We start from the raw sequence: 19203 nt of genomic DNA, 5'->3' as shown, positions 1-19203 counted from the left end.
AGGATTTGAGGCCGAGAAAGCCGGAAGTACAAGTTCTCGGGTCCTGCCGAATTTAACGGCAGGACCTGTTTAAAATTTTTTCAACTAATTTCCCGGCCACAGCCAGCCAGATTGGCAGGCTGGCTGCCTGTCGGGCGGGAAAGCAGCCGGGGAGTGGAGCAGAGATATGCCCGACATGGGGGGCAGGCGAGTCGGACATCGCGGGGATGGGGATTAGGGGGGGTCGGCCAATTGTGGGGGGTCTGATCGTGTGGAGGTAAGCTTGGTGGGTGGGGGGAAGCATCTGCTCCTCCTGGCCCACAAGCAGTTCTAAGAACATAAGAAATAGGAGCAGGAGTAGGCCATCTGGCCCCTTGAGCCTGCTCTGCCATTCAATAAGATCATGGCTGATCTGATCTTGGCCTCCACTCCACTTTCCCGCCCGCTCCCATAACCTTCGATTTCCCTGTGGCTCAAATATTTGTCTATCTCCGCCTTGAATATATTCAGTGACTCCGTCTTCCCAGCTCTCTGGGATAGAGAATTCCAAAGATTCACAACCCTCTGAGAGAAGAAATTCCTCCTCATCTCCGTTTTAAATGAGCGACCACTTATTCTGAAACTATGCCCCCAGTTCTAGATTCCCCCACGAGGGGAAACATCCTCCCTGCATCCATCCTGTCAAGCCCCCTCAGAATCTTTTATTTTTCAATAAGATCACCTCTCATTCTTCTAAACTCCAATGAGTATAGGCCCAACCTGCTCAACTTTTCTTCGTTGGACAACCCCTTCATCTCAGGAATCAACCTAGTGAAACTTCTCTGAACTCCCTCCAATGCAAGTATATCCTGATGTGCCTCAATAATTCCGAGACTCGAAGGTAGCAGAACAAAACAAGGCTTTTATTAACTTAGAACGAAACACGTAAGCGAGAGAGATGTCGTCCTTCTGGAGATTGGGGCTAGACTGAAGCTAGCTTACAAACGGGGCCAGGTATGGGCGGAGCCCTACACACAGCACATTCCAGTATACAATACAGCACATTCCAGTACACAATACAATGAGGTCTGGGGGAAGGGAAATGACACTGAAACCGATCTCAGTCACAGGCAGTGATGAATGGAAATATTTCATCACATTCACCCCTTCTATAGATTTAGTCTGTTCGGGGGTTTGATAGTCCTCTGCGACCGACGTGGCTGTTGCGGTGCCGCGGGTGTCGGCTGGGTGTCCCCAGTAGCCTCCTGGGTCTCTGCCGGGGGTGCCGCCAGGGTTGTTGAAGGGGTAATTGGTGGGGGTGCCGTTGGTCGGTGTTCTTCCGGGGGTGATGAAAGAGTAGTGGGTGGGTAAGAGTTGCTGTGATCGTCATTGCCGCTATTGCCGTGGTTGTTGTCGATGCCGGCTGGGGCGACGTCTTTTATGGACACGGTGTCCTCCCTTCCGTCGGCGTGCCGGACATATGCGTATTGGGGGTTGGCGTGGAGTAGGTGTACTGGCTCCACGAGAGGGTCCGTCTTGTGGCCCCTCACATGCCTTCGCACGAGTACCGGACCTGGGGTGGAGAGCCATGACGGCATGGATACGCCTGAGGTGGATTTCCGGGGAAAGACAAACATTCGTTCATGAGGCGTGGTATTAGTGGCCGTACACAATAGCGACCGTATCGAATGGAGCACATCCGAGAGGACTTCCTGCCAGCGGGAGATAGGGAGGCCCTTGGTCCTTAGAGCTAGAGTGACTGCTTTCCATACTGTCCCGTTCTCTCGCTCCACTTGGCCGTTACCCCGGGGGTTGTAGCTGGTGGTACGGCTCGTGGCGATCCCCCTGGACAGCATGTACTGGCGTAGCTCTTCACTCATGAAGGACGCCCCCCTATCCGTATGGATGTAGCTCGGCATACCGAACAGGCAGAACAGGCTGTTGAGGCATTTAATGACCGTGCCGCTGGTCATGTCTGGGCAGGGGAAGGCGAATGGGAACCGGGAGTATTCGTCCACAATGTTCAGGAAGTAAACATTGCGGTCGACGGACGGGAGGGGGCCCTTGAAATCTAAGCTGAGCCGCTCAAAGGGCCGTGTAGCTTTGATTAAGTGGGCTCTATCTGGGCGGTAGAACCGAGGCTTGCACTCAGCGCAAGTGCGGCAGTTCCTGGTCGGGGACCGAACTTCCTGAATCGAGTAGGGTAAGTTACGGGACTTTATGAAGTGGAACAGCCGCGTGACCCCTGGGTGGCAGAGGTCGTTGTGGAGGGTCTGTAGCCGATCCCCGGTGGCGCTGGCACACATCCCTCGTGAGAGGGCGTCAGGGGATTCGTTAAGGGCCCCTGGCCGGTAAATGATGTCGTACTCGAAGGTGGAGAGCTCGATCCGCCACCTAAGAATCTTATCATTTTTAATCTTCCCCCTCTGTTTATTATTGAACATAAACGCTACCGACCGCTGGTCGGTAAGTAGGGTGAAGCGTTTGCCTGCTAGGTAGTGGCGCCAGTGGCGCACTGCCTCCACGATGGCTTGGGCCTCCTTTTCCACGGAGGAGTGTCTGATCTCGGGCCCTTGGAGGGTCCTCGAGAAGAAAGCTACGGGCCGCCCCGCCTGGTTGAGGGTGGCCGCCAAGGCGAAGTCAGACGCATCACTTTCCACTTGAAATGGAGTGTTCTCGTCCACTGCCTGTAGCGTGGCCCGCTCAATATCCTGCTTAATGCTTTTGAAGGCGGCGTGGGCCTCAGCAGAGAGCGGGAAAGAGGATGCTTTCAAGAGGGGGCGGGCTTTGTCGGAGTAGTTGGGGACCCATTGGGAATAATAAGAAAATAACCCCAGGCATCTTTTCAGGGCTTTGGGAGTGTTGGGCAGGGGCAGCTCCCATAGGGGGCGCAATCGGTCGGGGTCTGGTCCGATTTCCCCATTCTCCACCACGCTGCCTAGTATGCAGAGGCGCGTGGTGTTGTAAACGCACTTGTCCTCGTTGTAGGTGAGGTTGAGTTTTTGTGCGGTTTTCAGGAACCTCTCGAGGTTCGAGTCGTGATCCTGCTGGTTGTGACCGCAGATGGTGACGTTGTCAAGGTAGGGGAAGGTTGCCTGCAAGTGGTGGTCATCGACCATGCGGTCCATCTCCCTCTGGAAGACCGAGACCCCATTCGTCACCCCAAAGGGGACTCTGAGGAATTGGTAGAGGCGTCCGTTCGCCTCGAAGGCGGTGTACGGGCGGTCCTCTGGTCTGATAGGGAGCTGGTGGTACGCTGACTTGAGGTCGATGGTGGAGAACACCCGGTATTGGGCGATTTGGTTCACCATTTCTGATATGCGGGGTAGCGGGTAGGCGTCTAGTAGGGTGTACCTGTTGATCGTTCGACTATAGTCAATCACCATCCGTTTCTTCTCGCTACCCCTTACCACTACCACTTGGGCGTGCCACGGGCTGTTGCTGCGTTCAATAATGCGCTCTTTCAGGAGCCTGTCTACCTCGGTTGCGATAAACCGCCTGTCCTCCCAGCTGTACCTCCTGCTTTTGGTCGCTATTGGCCGGCAGTTATGGGTAAAGTTCGCGAATAGCGAAGGCGGCTTTACCTTCAGGGTAGCCAGACCGCACACTGTGAGGGGCGGCTGGGACCCACCGTACTTGAGCGTGATGCTTTGGTGGTTGCACTGGAAATCCAGGCCCAAGATCACGCTCGCACATAGGTTCTTCATGATTAATACTTTAAAATTATCATATACAGTTCCGTTAACGCACAATTGTACCGTGCAGTAACCCAGAATGGTCGATGTCTGGGTTTTGTCAGCCATAGAGATGGTACCCTGAGTAGGGACCACCTTTAGGGAGAGTTGTTGTGCCAGTTCTGGGTGGATAAAGCTCTCCGTGCTTCCACTGTCAATTAAGCATTTAACCCGACACCCGTTTACCTCGATGTCCACCATTGATCTGGATAGCGGGTGCGGCCTGGTCTGGCCCACTGTGACCGATGCCACTGTAGGGCCCTGATCGATACGCTGTCTGCTCACAAGATGGCGGACCCCACGAGGTCGGGCAAGATGGCGTCCAAGATGGCCGCTCCCACGGCGCACACGCGGCGGTGGCGGGTTTTCCGGCGGGGTTCCCTCTGCACACCTTCCCGAAGTGCCCCTTCTTACCGCACTTAAAGCAGGTGGTGCCTTTCGCCGGGCACAGGTTTCTGGTGTGCTTTGGCTGCCCGCAGAAGTAGCAGTTGGGTCCCTGACGCGTCGCGGCTGTCGTAGGGCTTCTGGGGGGAGAGCGGGGCCCAGCCGGTGTCGGGCTGTCGGGCGGGGAAGATGCCTTCCAAGATGGCGGCGCCCTCGGTGCACACGTGGCGGCGTGGACGGCGCGGGCTGAAGAGTAGGCGTCCGAGTTTCTCTGGGCCACATCCAGGGATCGCGCGGTGTCCGCAGCCTGTTTCAGGTCCAACCCCGTTTTTTTCCAGCAGTCTTTGCCGGATGTAAGTGGAGCTGAGGCCTGTGATGAAGGCATCGCGAACAAGCTCGTCAGTGTACACCGCGGCTTTTACATCTCGGCACTTGCAGTCAGGGTGCTTAGGAACTCCTCCACCGATTCCCCAGGTCGCTGTGCGCAGGTGGCGAGCAGGTGCCTAGCATACACCTCATTTGTAGGCTGCTGGTAATGCGCCTTTAAGATGTCGCAGGCGGCCAGGTACGTCTCGGCGTCTTGGATGAGGGGGTAAACCCGGTGGCTTACCCAATTCCGCAGAATTCCGAGTCTCATCCTTGCAGCGTCCGTAGCGTCTTTGACGGCTGCGGAATTGTCCAGGAAGAATTCCATACACTCAAACCAGTGTCCGAAGCGTGCTGATGCGTCCGGAGCATGTTGATCCAAATCCAAACGTTCGGGTTTCAGGAGTTGATCCATAGTGTTGAAAAAATAAGTTAATAAAATTGATGAGCCTCAATAATTCCGAGACTCGAAGGTAGCAGAACAAAACAAGGCTTTTATTAACTTAGAACGAAACACGTAAGCGAGAGAGATGTCGTCCTTCTGGAGATTGGGGCTAGACTGAAGCTAGCTTACAAACGGGGCCAGGTATGGGCGGAGCCCTACACACAGCACATTCCAGTATACAATACAGCACATTCCAGTACACAATACAATGAGGTCTGGGGGAAGGGAAATGACACTGAAACCGATCTCAGTCACAGGCAGTGATGAATGGAAATATTTCATCACATATCCCTCCTTAAATAAGGAGACCAAAACTGCACGCAGTACTCCAGATGTGGCCTCGCCCTGTACAGTTGTAGCAAGACCTCCCTACTTTTATATTCCATTCCCTTTGCAATAAAGGCCAACATTCCATTTGCCTTCCTAATTACTTGCTATACCTGCATGCTAACTTTTTGTGTTTCATGTACGAGGACCCCCAGATCCCTCTGTACCGTAACATTTTATAGTCTCCATTTAAATAATAATTTGCTTTTTTATTTTTCCAAAAAAGCGGATAACCTCACAATTTCCTACATTATACTCCATCTGCCAAATTTTGCCCACTCACTTAACCTATCTATATCCCTTTGCAGACTCTTTGGGCTCGATTTTGTCAATGGGGACGTGATGGAGGCAGGACTCCCACTTTTTGGGTTGTAGTCCCGCCTTCATCGATTTGTGGCCAACCCACGTGATTTTCCCTTGATTGACCTTGTTGAGCCCGCCCAGCGGGCTCAGCAGGCCAATTAAGGGACACCCAGTTACAGGTGACGTCAGGGATTGCCATTTCATCTGTCAAGAGCTTTTGACAGATGAAATATCAGCGTTTGACAGCTCTGTGAAGCTGTCAAACACTGACACTCTGACTTTTAACTTGAGTCCTTTCCCACAGACTCAGTTAGAAATCTTTCCAGAACAGAAAGCAGAATGCTGCAACTTTTGACAGCTCGCGGCCATTCTGCTTTCTGTGCCGGTGAGATGAGGGACTCCCGAGACCTGAAGGAAGGAAGCCTGCATTAGTAAGTAAAGGTAAGTAAAACTTATTTAAACACTTTACACACACCAAACACACTTACCTCTGCACTTATGCACCCATCACTCACCTGAACACCGGACATCTCGAACCCTTCAGCCCGACAGCCCGCCTTGCTAACTTGGCGTGATTTGGAGCCGTCGGGCAGCCCACACTTCAGGGCTAAAAATAGGGATTAGGCCAAAAACTGCTTGTTAACTACCTGTTAACAGGCAGTTAATTGGCACTAATCCCCTTCCCGCCTCGGGGAGGCGGCTCCCAGCACAGGTCGGGTCCCCACCTCCTGGGAAATAGGCATCCTCCACTCCCGCCTCCACGGGGCTTGGAAATTCGAGCACTTTGTGTCCTCCTCACAACTTGCTTTCCCACCTATCTTTGTATCATCTGCAAATTTGGCTACAGTACACTCAGTTCCTTCATCCAAGTCATTAATATAGATTGTAAATAGTTGAGGCCCCAGCACTGATCCCTGTGGCACCCCACTAGTTACAGTTTGCCAACCTGGAAATGACCCATTTATCCTGACTCTCTGTTTTCTGTTAGTTAGCCAATTCTCTATCCATGCTAATATATTACCCCAACCACGTGAGCTCTTATCTTGTGCAGTAACCTTTTGTATTATGATTTTCTAAATGTCCTGCTATTACTTCCTTACTAATGGACTCCAGCATTTTCCCAATGACAGATGTTCGGCTAACTGGCCTATCGTTTCCTGCTTTCTGTCTCCCTCTTTTCTTGAATAGGAGAGTTACATTTGCGGTTTTCCATCCGCTGGGACCTCTCCAGCAAAGGCACTTACCTGATGCATCCAGCCATTCATGCCTCCCTTCAGCTGCCAGGTTTTCCGAGGGCCGGGAGCGCAGCCTGCAGGCGTTAAGACTAAAAGTAATGTTAAATTGGAAGCATGCAGCCTCCTTAAATTATTTTAGTGATTGACCCGCCTCCCAAGCGGTTGCTGGGCACCTGCCCCCCCCCCCCAACCTCCGGAAGTGGGCGAGTTGGGGTTGGGTTGCCCACTTTTTCATTTTAACACCCCACCTGCTCTGGAGGGTTAAAATTACCACCAGTCTTTATGCAGACATTCCGAATTTTTGTTCAGTTTCAACAGAAAAGTAAACGGAACTCACGGATGTTTGTGAAAAAATGAAAATTATTGAGAGAAGGTTTTTGTGGACGAGAATATAGATGAATAAGCGTTCCTGCTGTACCTAGTTTGAAAATGTAGTGTAATTGGGAGGAGGAAGAAATTCCAATCATAATAGATTTCCATTTTTTGAACTTGTTGATGTTTGAAGTGTGAATGAGAGCAGTTCATCAGATACTTGTTTTAGAAGGAGTCCATTGTCAGGTGAAAGAAATTATTTGTGAAAATTGGTTAAATTATAAGATATTGAAATTGACAGGTTTCTATTCAGGGACTGATAAATGGTTCACAATGGAAATATTACGAATAAGTAGTTCAATATAAATTACTAGCACCAAAGAACAGAAGGAAGCAAGCAGATAAAATTTAGATGAAGCAAATCATATATAGGAACATTCGACAACATAGAGAATAATTAGAGAATTTTATTTGTTTATTCGCATCTCGAATTCGTGCTTGATTGAAACAGAATAGTTTCTACAAACCTGATGATAAAGCATCCTGCTGATTTTAACAATTTTATTAGTATAAGGAACAAAATGGCAAGACTAGAGAGGTTTGATTTTGGAGTTAGTCCCATAGCAAGTACAGTAGGTCAAATAATGCTGTTTAGTAGGATATACAGATGTATATTTAAAAATAACAAAGACTATGACCGGGATTTTACTAACCTCGCGGGTCAGTGGCGGGTCCCGACCCCGCTGCTGTCTCCATCCCGGCCTCTAAAATGAATTTCCTCTGATTGGGCTTGTTAAGCCCGCCCAGCGAGTTTCCCGGCCAGTTAGAGGAAGCGGGTCTGATGACGCCATTTGATGACGCGCCATCAGCCGCTTTCCTTAAAGGGACCTTGACCAACTTTATTTTGACAGTTGTGCTGTCACTGTTCTACAGCATTGAGGTGCTGAAAATACTGACGAGCACTGCACACAGGCGCAGGGCTGCACCCAGACTCTCTCATGACTCCCTCCATATGCTTATGGAGGGAGGCTTAGCACACAGGGAGGTTCTCTTCCCTACCATGGGCAGAAGAGACCTTTCCAGGAGATCAACACAGCCTGGTTGCACATTGCACAGGAGGGCACAAGCCGGGATGTGGTCAGGGGGACCTGGGTGCAGTGCCGCAAACCTATCAATGATCTCGGTAGATCACAAAACGTTAGTACAAAGCCACACTCCACCTCATCCTGCTGTACCACTCATCACATCTCCATCACTCTGCCTTCCCTACCCTACTCCTGCACATCCTTACACAAACTTAACTTGCACCTCTACCTATCCCTCTCTATCTACATTATCACATCTCCATCACAACTAGCCACCCCTCACACTCGCCCTCATCCTAGTCCAATCATACCAACTAACAACACATAAGGGTAGGCATTTGGGTGTTTTATGCAAAGTTCATGTAAAGTTTCTGTTAATGTGGTGTTAAACATTGAAACCTTTATTTTCAACACTTTGCGTTCTTGGACAGATTTCTGTGCACCTATGGAAGTGGCTTAGTGAGTTGCAGTGAATGGTGAGACATAACGTTACCCCTGCAATGGTGATGAGTGTGAAAGGAATGGCTTGGGCATTGTAGAAATGCTTTTTGGTGTGGGGTGGTGCCAACCTGGCACATCATGTGGCAGCCAGGGTGTACAGTGTACAGTGAAGTAAATCTGGCCATGGTGAGGCCATCCCTGGCCTCCCGGGCAGCAGTGTGGTCGGGTGCTGATGCCCTCTGTCCTGTGCAGTGGAGAAGGTTTGTGGTGTTGTTGGTGTGCCTGGTGCTGCTGCAGTTGGGGCTGATCGTGGTGGGATTCTGAGGATCAAGGTGAGACATTATAAAGTGTACAAATGCTGATGGAATAGATGGCAGGTGAGGTAGAGATGACAGAAGCGATCTGTCAATGGTGAGAGAGGTAATGAGATCAGACTGGATGGAGACTTGTATAAAGACTTGCGGCATGGTGAATCTTTTGTGGAAATGCAGTGAGGAAGAATTTGTGGCTGAGGGAAGATATCTCTGTAAGGTGGGAGCTTTTACTGTACATTTGAAGCTGCCAACTCAACAGCTGATTCAATGGCCACTGAACTCCCACCTCAGCTTGACAGATGTGGCCCATGAGTAGTGTGGACCCCGTGGGCAAGCTGGCAAATGCAGAAGGTGAGCTGAAATTAATTCTTAAGTGGCTCTAAACAAGCCAATAATTACCTGAATTGGGTCCCCCGCTGCTGCGTGTCAGGTCTGCTCAATGCTGACAGACCCGACATCGGGTAAAGATGCCTGGCGGCGGGTTCACAGTGGGGTCTTGACCTGCTGGGGAAAAAAAACACTTTTCCAACTGACCCGCCACTGATTGCTCCCGCTGACCCCCCGCAAAATCCAGCCCATTGCCACTAGCACGCGCACACTGTACTGAATCATGACCTTGTGGTTTTTAAGGTGACATCTGCATTCATACCAATGAATGCCGTAACACCATATGTGGAAAGTTTGGTGAGGTGTATAAAATTATGAGGGGCCTAGATAGAATGGATAGGTAGCACCTATTTCCCATAGCAGAGAAGTCAATAACCAGGGGGCATAGATTTAAAGTAATTGGTAGAAGGATTAGAGGGGAGTTGAGGAGAGGGTGGTGGAGATTTGGAACTCACTGCCTGAAAGGGTGGTAGATGCAGAAACCCTCATCACATTTAAAAAGTACTTGGGTGGCACTTGAGGTGCGGTAACCTACAGGGCTATGAACCAAGAGCTGGAAAGTGGGGTTAGGCTGGATAGCTCTTTTTCGACCGGAGCAGACACAATGGGCTGAATGGCCTCTTTCTGTGCTGTAAATTTCTATGATTCTATGAACGGATAATGTGGCTCACTATTATGACTGGTCATGATTGAGTGACGCTCAATCTCTTCAGAAGACCAATTGTGTTTTGTTGTTCAATCTCATTGTAAATGCTGTTTTCAGTGGAATTGATGCCATTTTTTGATAACGAATAGGGACACGTGAAGTTGACTGTTAATTTTATCTGTTCTAGGATACAAAGATGCTGAGTTTAGCTGGCCATCATATCTGAAGATGTGCAAGGCTCAAGCTGTGCCCAAATCTCTATTCGAAAACCAAAATACTGTAAGCACAAAATCTTATTCAACATAGTTGGTTTGGAAACTGGGTGGGGGGGATTTCCAGAACTGTCATGCTGTAAAAATGTAGTTTCAGTTTTTGTTTGTGAATTATGTGACTATCATGGTGAGGAATGATAGCGCTGGTGAATGGAACACTTCAATTTGAGGCACCCGAGCCTTGATTTTAAAGGAAGGGGGCGTGGGCATGGTGCATGCGAGCCCCAAAGCGGGCAGTGCACTTGGAATCTGGAGATGTGGAGGCCTGGCCGATCTTAATGACTGGGCCTCATCTGAGTCCCACCCCCGAATGAGGCCAGATATACTACCTAGCCAGCAGGCGGGAGCAGAAGATCGCAGGCCGGGGACCGCAGCTGATGGACCTGTGGGTTCGGTACTCTCCAGTCAGGCTTGGTAAAACTCCCTGGGATAGAAATTGGAATGTATTGTGCCTGACTTTCAGGAATGAAACAAGCTTTTGAGTCAGAATCACTCATGGAGCTACTGATTTTAAAGACATGGTGTGGAGATGCCGGAGTTGGACTGGGGTGGACAAATGTAAGAAGTCACACAACACCAGGTTATAGTCCAACAGCTTTATTTGAAATCACAAGCTTTCGGAGCGCTGCTCCTTCGTCAGGTGAATATATTAGGGTCATGCGTAGTATTTTTATCTGGTCAATAGGTTGATTCCAATATGTTAACATATAGATGTTTTCTGTAAATAGTGTATTGATTCTGATGGTAGAAGCTGTTTCTAAACACAGAAAAAAAGTCAGTACTGAGTTCCATTAAAAAAAATTAAATAGTAAAATGTACAGTACATTTGTATGTTCAATACAATAATGTAATACAAATTACTTTGAAACTAAGATTATTTAGACATACAAGCATAGAAAAGAGTCCCAGTCAGCTTCATAGCTCAATGTGTGATGGACATTAATGGTCACATGTATCACACATCCATTTATTAACTGTTGCTGGTTGATTTTTCTGCAACAACACTTTTCTTCTGTGAAACCTTTGTTGGGTTCAGAGTGTGCACACCATGGTTTTATAGCAGATTTCTAGAGAGGGATTACTGGTTTAATATTCCCATGTTTCTGGATGAATGTGGCATTCCTTAAGGCTTTGCTTCAGGTTATCCCTGAACAGTTCCTGCACCAGCCCAGACCTCTGCCACTGACACTGCCAGAGTTCATGGAGTTGGGGGAGATGCCCTATTTTGCATGCAAATAGTGGGTGGACATGCCACTAGGGGTGCATCTAGGGTGCCTGCCTTAAGACAGGAATCCCAGTGCATCATTGGGTGCCATGTTACCCTCCCTTAACAAAAGAGGTTGAAAGTAACCCAAGGAGCCCCTTCTGTAAGGAGGCTGCAGTTAAGTGATCTTCAAAAAAAATTGCCCTTTTTTTCTTCGAGGCCAAGCCATGATCTTGGCCCAGAACCCAACTGGGGCCCACTTTGGTCTTTCAGCGAGCCAGTTCACCCTGGTCTTATCACTGCCTATCCTATGGCGGTCCCGGTGAGGACCAGGATGTGGGAAATTCCAATGTTAGGAGTGCCCTGCCCCTTCTTATGTTACTGACGTTAGGCAGGTAGAGGCTCCACTACTAGGGCGAATAGGAGTTTCGTCACACGGCCAGGACCTGGGTCCGTGCCTAGATTCTGGCCCTTCTGGCGCACTCCTAGTGAAGTTACGGCAGGAGTGTGCAAGAAGAGGTGTGGAATTTTAGCCCCTATATGTTTTGATGACAGTTTACATTCTAATTTTTAGAGCTGACTTTCTCCCTCCGCCTGCTCACTTCTTGTCAGACAGTGCACTAACAACAGCTACTGTAGCTAACTGTTATGAGATATGCAGTAATGCCATGGCAATGACTCACCATTGACTTTCCTTCCCCTGTAGGCAGCTGCCTGGCCACCACTTTTAACCTGCCCATGCAATGCAGCTGGGATTGGGAATTCAGTCAAGTCATTGATCCTGCATCTCTCTACACAGTGGTGCTGAATATTGCTGCTCCCATCTGTAACTAGGGCAAGTGACTTGACAAACCGTGACAAATCCCATCAGCTTCTACAGTTGCCATGTATGGCACAGTTTGCTGCCTGAATATCACAATTTTTCAGAAAGGAATCCTGGAGGCAGTAAAAGTGCTGATTTCTGAGCATATCTGACTGACAGCAAATTACTTGCCCTGTTTACAGCATAGAATGTGTTGTGACACTTCTGATGCAAGTAACTTTGTTTTTACTTATTATTCCCCTACCCCCGCATTTTATTTAGTTAAAAATAAGATGAAAATGTTTAAGGATCACCAATGTCTATTTAATAATTTATACTTGGTTAATGCAGTTTGGCAATTTTAAATGTGATTCTGGGGCAAGCATTCCATTGATGAACAATTGCAGAGAAACTGCAGACAGAAAGCTGAGCAGAGTTTTATGAACAACGACCTAGTTAAGCTTTTCCGGGGCTTAGTGGTAGACTCCGAGATGGCAGTAGCAGATCTATAACCAATCTTAGTACAATTTATAAATAAATGTAAATACGATAATGTGTCACACAATAAATATTTTAAAAAATCTCTTTGTTTTAGACAATTACTCCATTAGGCTTCCGACTGGGTATGAAACTAGAAGCTGTTGATAAAAAGAATCCAGAATTTATTTGCGTGGCCACAGTGTCCGACATGGTAGATAATCGTTTCTTGGTGCATTTCGACAACTGGCATGAAAGCTACGACTACTGGTGAGGAAATCAGCTTTTTCAAAGACATGTTTTATATATACTCAGTGCAGAAATTCCATTTTAAAGTGTCCTAATCACTAGAGGGTGCTCATATGCCAGTTTTTATATATTTTTATGATTGACTTGATTTATTTACAAGATCACAAAAGACAAGAGAATGCATTTGCATGTCCATAGCTAATCCATTCAGAATTTTAAAAATCTTAGATTCCTCCAACACGCCATCTGTCCCATGAATGAGGCTTTTGCCTCTATCTTGAAGACCATTCCAACTGTTGATCGCTCCTTGCATAAAAAGGAACTTTCTAGCATTTGTCCCTCTCAAATTTTAACCTCTAATGATTGGAGATCCACCCCTTCATGGATACTAAGGCCACGATTTTCCCAGCCCCGAGGAGGCGGGTTTGGAGGCGGGACTTTTGGGAAAATCGCAAAAAATAAGCGCGGGTTCAGAACCCGCCTCCAACCCACCTGCGCGCAATTTTGCCGGAGGTGGGTTTGATGGGTGCGATTCGGCCCCGCCTCCATCAGTCAGGAGAGGTCGTTAAGGGCCTCTATAATCCTATTTTGACAGGCCTTTGTTATTTTGCGCATGTTGCACGACCCTCCTAAACCACGCCAGCTGATCTTGGCGGGTTGACAAGTGCGTGGCCTCCTCACAGCTGCAGCTCCACAATTAAAACAGAGCTTTCATCAGGGAGCAGTTGCAGCTGGCATAACTTTTGTTCCACAGGTCTTTCAGCACTTTTAGCAGGCCTACTGAAGTCGGAGGTGCTGCAGCTTCTATCTCTCTAAAACTGTGGGACCTCCTTGGGAAACCCTCTCCCACTTGGACTGAGCGCTTCCCCAACAGAGGTATCTGCCAGCAGCATGGGAACCATTTATTTCCTTTCATCATTGACCTCGGATTTGGATGAGGAGCAGCCACGGCAGCAGCAGAACCAGGCAGCTCAGCAGCAACAGCAGCAGGAGCGCCAACCTCCTGCTCACCCACCGGATGCTGCACAGGGCAGAAAGCGCCAGCGCATCGAGGCACGTCACCGCAGGAGATACCCCCCTCTCAGGGTTTACAGACAGAGGATGAGCTACCTCAACATGAGTGAGCAGCAGTGCCAAAGGAGGCTGAGACTTTCGCGAGAGGATGTCCGAGACATCTGCGCACTGCTGCACCAACACCTGGAGCCCAGAGGAGCGGGTGGACACCCCTTACCAGTGGCTGTCAAAGTCACCATTGCACTCAACTTTTTTGCCTCCGGCTCCTTCCAGGGATCATCAGCGGCATCTCCCAGTCGGCCGCTCAGAGTTGCATCACGCAGGTTACCGATGCCCTTTTCGCAAGGCGCACAATTACATCCACTTCTCAAGGGATCAAGCAAGTGTAACCACGCGTTCAGTTGGCTTTGCAAATATGGCAGGCTTGCCAATGGTGTGGGGCGTCATAGACTGCACACATGTGGCCCTTAGGGCACCCCATAACAACCCAGCTATCTTTGTCAACTGCAAGGGCTTCCACTCCCTCAACGTATAGCTGGTGTGTAACCACAAGAAGGAGATTTTGCATGTTTGCGCCAAGTTCTGTGGCAGTTGCCATGACTCGTTTATCCTGCGGAACTCTCGTGTTCCTCCGCTCTTAAATCGCCCAAACCAACTTAACGGATGGCTCCTTGGTGACAAGGGCTACCCCCTGAAGAAGTGACTAATGACGCCGATCAGGAGGCCAGCTGAGGAGCGCTACAACACCAGCCACATTTCGACCAGATCCATCATCGAGCAAACCATTGGCTTGCTGAAGATGCGATTCCGATGCCTTGACAGATCAGGTGGAGCCCTGCAGTATTCAGCAGCCAGGGTGTCCAGAATGGTTGTGGTCTGCTGTGCACTGCACAACATGGCATAGCATTGTGGCTTGCAGCTTCCTGATGAGCAAGTGGCTCAGTTCATAGCCTCCTCAGATGAAGAGGAGGAGGAAGATGAGGAGGACCGAGTGACGGCACATCTACCAGCAGCAGCGGCAGCACGCGAGTACATGGCTGCCCGTGATGCAAGGAATGCACTCATCCTGGCTAGATTTGCATAGGTTGCCCATTGTGGTACATGTGCTTGGCTCCTTCTTAACACATGCTAGACAATGGACATGACTCTCTGGCCTCCTTTCACTCTGACCACCAACCTGACCATGCAAGTGTCACGAAGCCCTCAATGTGGAGCTGCCTAAGCCGAAATAACAGATGCCATCACGTCAACAGTTTGCCATCACCTAATTTTAATACATTCACACAGGGATGGCATTTCATCAATAAACAGAAACAATCACCCAAGTGCCTACCCCTGTGACTAATGGTGCTTTAGTTTTCTCTTATTCATGCTCCTACGTGGTGCTCCCCCTGTGGCTTCAGCAGAAGTGGAGGCCCCTTGCTCACTTTCATGCTGCTCCTGCTTAGTCACTTTTGGCGGATGTCCTCTGGGTTTCCGAGCCCGTGAGGGCTCGCCAAATGTCTGCTTATCCTGCGGCAGTGCAGGGGCTGAGAGGCCCATTTCAGTTAGGTGCGGACTCTGGTGGGGCTCTGACCGAGGGCTACGCATAGGCATGGAAGTGTGAGCGCTTGGAGAGGAGCCCCTACTTCTTTGTTCTCTGCCACCAACTTCCCTCTCATGGGTCAGGTCCACCTCAGCGCTTACAAGTGGCTTGAGAGCACCTTGCTGCACATCAGGGGAGCCATGGGGACCCGTATCTGCACTGGCAGTCCTACTCAATAGGACTTCCATGAAGCTCTGGTTTCTCTGCTCAATAGCTGCCCATCGCTCCTCCAGAGATGTCAGTCTATTCTGAACATTCACCATGTTTTCCAGACTCTGGCGACTTAGGTCCTCCATGGCCGTAGCCATCCTCTCCTCTACCATAGACACCCTTTCCAGAGAGGTAGCCATCGTAACCATGGAGGTAGCCATCCTTTCCACGGAGGTTGCCATCCTTTCTGTGGTGGTGCGTTCATGCGCCATTGCCTCCACAAAGGCACTGCTCATGTTAGAGTTGGACTCCTCCATCCTCTCCACACTCTGTGACCCTGGAGACAAAACCTGTCAGAGACTCCTGTACCTGCTCCTGGAGTTCCAGCACCGCTCTTCTTTTGGATGGACCCAGAGGCACAGGGTCCACATGCAGCGGAGCAAAGCTAGGAAAGTCCTGGAACCTCCGACGAGGACTCCACACTGCTGTCCCTGTCTCCACCACCTGCTGATGCTCACCTGTGAGATGTGATGCACACGGTGACAACACTACGTCCTGAAGGTCCCACTGAGATGTGCGTATCTGCGCTGGTGCTGGGCATGCTTACATATGCTGACGCTGCATCCTCAGAGGTTGCAGGTTCCCCTGAGGAGTCTTGCTGCTCAGCCTCTTCCTCGTCGACAGTGGGTGGGGGCTCTGTGGGTGGTCCTGTGGGGGAGTAAAGGCATGGGTTAGACATTTGACGGAAGTGTGGCATGCACTTGCAATAGTGCAGATGCTCAAGTGGCATTCTAATAATGTACACCAGCAGCCATTTCAGTTACTCAAGCAGTGTAAATGGGAGAGACGCATAACTATTCTGTCACCAGCTTGGTCTGCATCGCCCGTCTGTCCATCCCCCACTTCCACCTCCACCTCTGCGATGGCGATGTCCAGGGCCGCCTCTTCAGCCTGGGTGAGGAGGGCTAGGGAAGGTGGCCCTCCTCCTGTCTTCACCCTTTCCCTTCTATTGTGGGCTCTCTTTTTCCTGCAGTGAGGGAGACAAGTGGAATTGGAGTGAGAATGATGGAGTGAGTGTAGAGAGTCCAGAGCATAGATGCTTAGAAGGAGACAAAGATGGTGTGAGGTTCCATGTCCAAGGGCCCTCCCTGTGCGTTGTTAGTCGTTGTCATTGCATAACATTGAAAGGGAGTGTGAGGGCAGCATAGTTGAATAGTGAAGTGGTTGGGTTCATAAAGTGAGAGGGATGGTGAAGGGTTGTAAGGGTAAAGTGGGATGTGGAGGAGGAGGTTGACAATGCAGAGTGCTGGTGATGAGAGGAGAAGGGGAGCAGAAGGAGGGTCAAGCTGAAGGTATATTCACTTTGCCTGATCTTACAAGATCATTGAACCTTTTACGGCACTGCATCCAGGCTCTGCTGCACACTGATCTGGAGGTTATATCTCTTGGCAGCTGGACCCACACAGCCTTGGTTTCTTTGGGAGGCCTCTTCCTCCCAGATGAGGGGAAGAGCACCTCCCTGCTGGCTCGCGCCCCCTCAACCAGGATACCCAGCGCCTCATCCGAGAACCTCGGGGAGGCCCTTGCCTTGGAGCTGACCATTCTTCAATGAGGTAAAAGTTTGGAGGTGGTGCACCATCGACCAAAAACCAGTGGAATGAGCCAAGGCAGCAAGCAGCCCTTAAATGAAGCTGGATAAGTGACGTCAGCAGAGGCGAGTTTCGGTCCCAAAAGACTAATTGGCCCAGGGCAACCCACACCTCTGAAAGTAACTGGCCAATTAGGGGAAAATCGCAAATTTTTCCCACCTGACAGTGGAGACGGGTTTGGAACCCACCCAAACCGAAACCTGCTTCCAACCCGCCTCCAATGAGAAAATCAGCCCCTACGTTTCACAATAGTGATACTAATTAATTTTTTTTTTGAAAAGCATTGATAGAATCAAGAAATTATTACAGTATTTGGTTCTTTTACTATTTTCTTTTATTTTGCTTCCAGTTTCTTTAAAAATCTGCATAACTTCTTAAAGGAGAATTGTCACCTAATTTCCCAATTACAAATAAAAGAATAATTCTAGACATTTGGAATAATTTCCACAAGGATTCTCCCAGTCTCCTCCTCATAACTTCAGCAGACGATTGGCAGAAACCCTGGAGAAATGGCTTGGCCTTGCACCTTTTCTCTGGGGTTTCTGCTCAATTTATAATGGGGACATTAAGAGAACCCTTGCGGAAGTTCTACCCCTTATTATCCATCGGGCACTCCTTGTTACCGTGTTTATGCTTTAAAACTGCTGGTTGGTGGCAGACCAGAAGCAGATAACTTGCATAGCCTGCTGGAAGTGCATATGCAAATACTGGGCGAGGACTCGGTCAGGCTCAGCTCTGCTGGAATCAGTAGTCAAATAGCCTGCTGTAAGTAAATTGAAATATTGATGGGAAGAAATATGATGGCGTGACTCCTGTTTCAACAGGGCCACAGATAACATCGGCTTGGTCTCCCTCACAAACAAGCAGCAGCATTTTCTCAGAATTACCAACTACTTCTATGTCATTTGTTGCCGTTTTTGTTGCGAATATTAAAAGCAGGATTAGCAGATGTTCTAGTGCTTTTCTGTGTAGAGTATATAAGCTGTTCCTTGTTAATTAGTACTGCATACTTTCTTAAAGCGCAGTGTTCCTTCCATACCTGGGCACAGAAAATCTCTGTTCGCAGTAACATTCTGGATAAATCAGAAAAATTGTGTTCAGAAATAATCTCAGAAAATAAAGATATGCAAATGCCGGCAGAGAGAACTCCTTGCCTTCTACTAATTTGAAAGAAATTCCCAAGTTAAGAAATACCCCGACTGAAGATCCACGGCCCTTCTGGCACGTACCGGCCATAAATCTGGCAGGAATGCAGCGGAAGGGCTGCAAGTTAAGCCGGGACCCAGATATACCGAGTCAACAGAACTTGTTACAGGTGGAACCACAGTAAGAGGTGACATGGCTAACATCGGGGACTCCCAGGCCAAGAGTTTCCTCGTCTCCAGCCAAGCGGGACATTGGCAGGCCGGTACACCCAGTGAAATGAGGTGTACTGGCCTTCTGAACATCAAATGTGTGGCCCACCTTGGGGGTCCATGTCTGGGACATGGCCTACACCTCTGAAGAGTTTGGAATTGTAAACCTTTTCTCGCTCACCTTTAAGGGGGGCCAATGGGCGCTGTATTGAAATGTTTCCGGTGGGGGGGGGGTTCCTAGACCTGGTACCCTCCACAGCATTTTGCGGCTTCTCCCCTATGGCAGGTGCCCCACGATGTGTCCCTTGAGCTGAAAGCACCCTCCCGGTTACTACAAATTAGCATCGGCACGCACATTCCACCATTAATGCCCGAATGAAAGGGCTGTGGATTCTCGGGCCTGCCGTATCAAATATGCGCGTCTAGAAGATAATATCATGAAAATGTAATAAAGTTGCACAACTGACCAACAGCTGTGGCTCAGTTGCTAAACCCCTCGCCTCGGAGTC

The 19203-nt window shown here is 49.3% G+C and overlaps 1 protein-coding gene across 1 annotated transcript in view; it reads left to right on the top strand.

Annotated features, from left to right (window-relative positions):
- Nucleotides 1-19203, top strand: part of l3mbtl3 (L3MBTL histone methyl-lysine binding protein 3) — a 236328-nt gene that overhangs the window by 94204 nt on the left and 122921 nt on the right. Inside the window, exons 10-11 of the mRNA XM_085997143.1 lie at nt 10125-10216; nt 12811-12962. Of these exons, the coding sequence (XP_085853269.1) occupies nt 10125-10216; nt 12811-12962 (244 nt within the window). The remainder of the gene's footprint in view (nt 1-10124; nt 10217-12810; nt 12963-19203) is intronic.

This window comes from Somniosus microcephalus, chromosome 9, assembly GCF_052327205.1.
Source record: "Somniosus microcephalus isolate GS21.2 chromosome 9, FLI_Smic_1.0, whole genome shotgun sequence".
Lineage (NCBI taxonomy): Eukaryota > Metazoa > Chordata > Chondrichthyes > Squaliformes > Somniosidae > Somniosus > Somniosus microcephalus.
The sequence above is the reverse complement of the archived record's forward strand: the minus strand, read 5'-3'. Positions and strand labels throughout refer to the sequence as shown.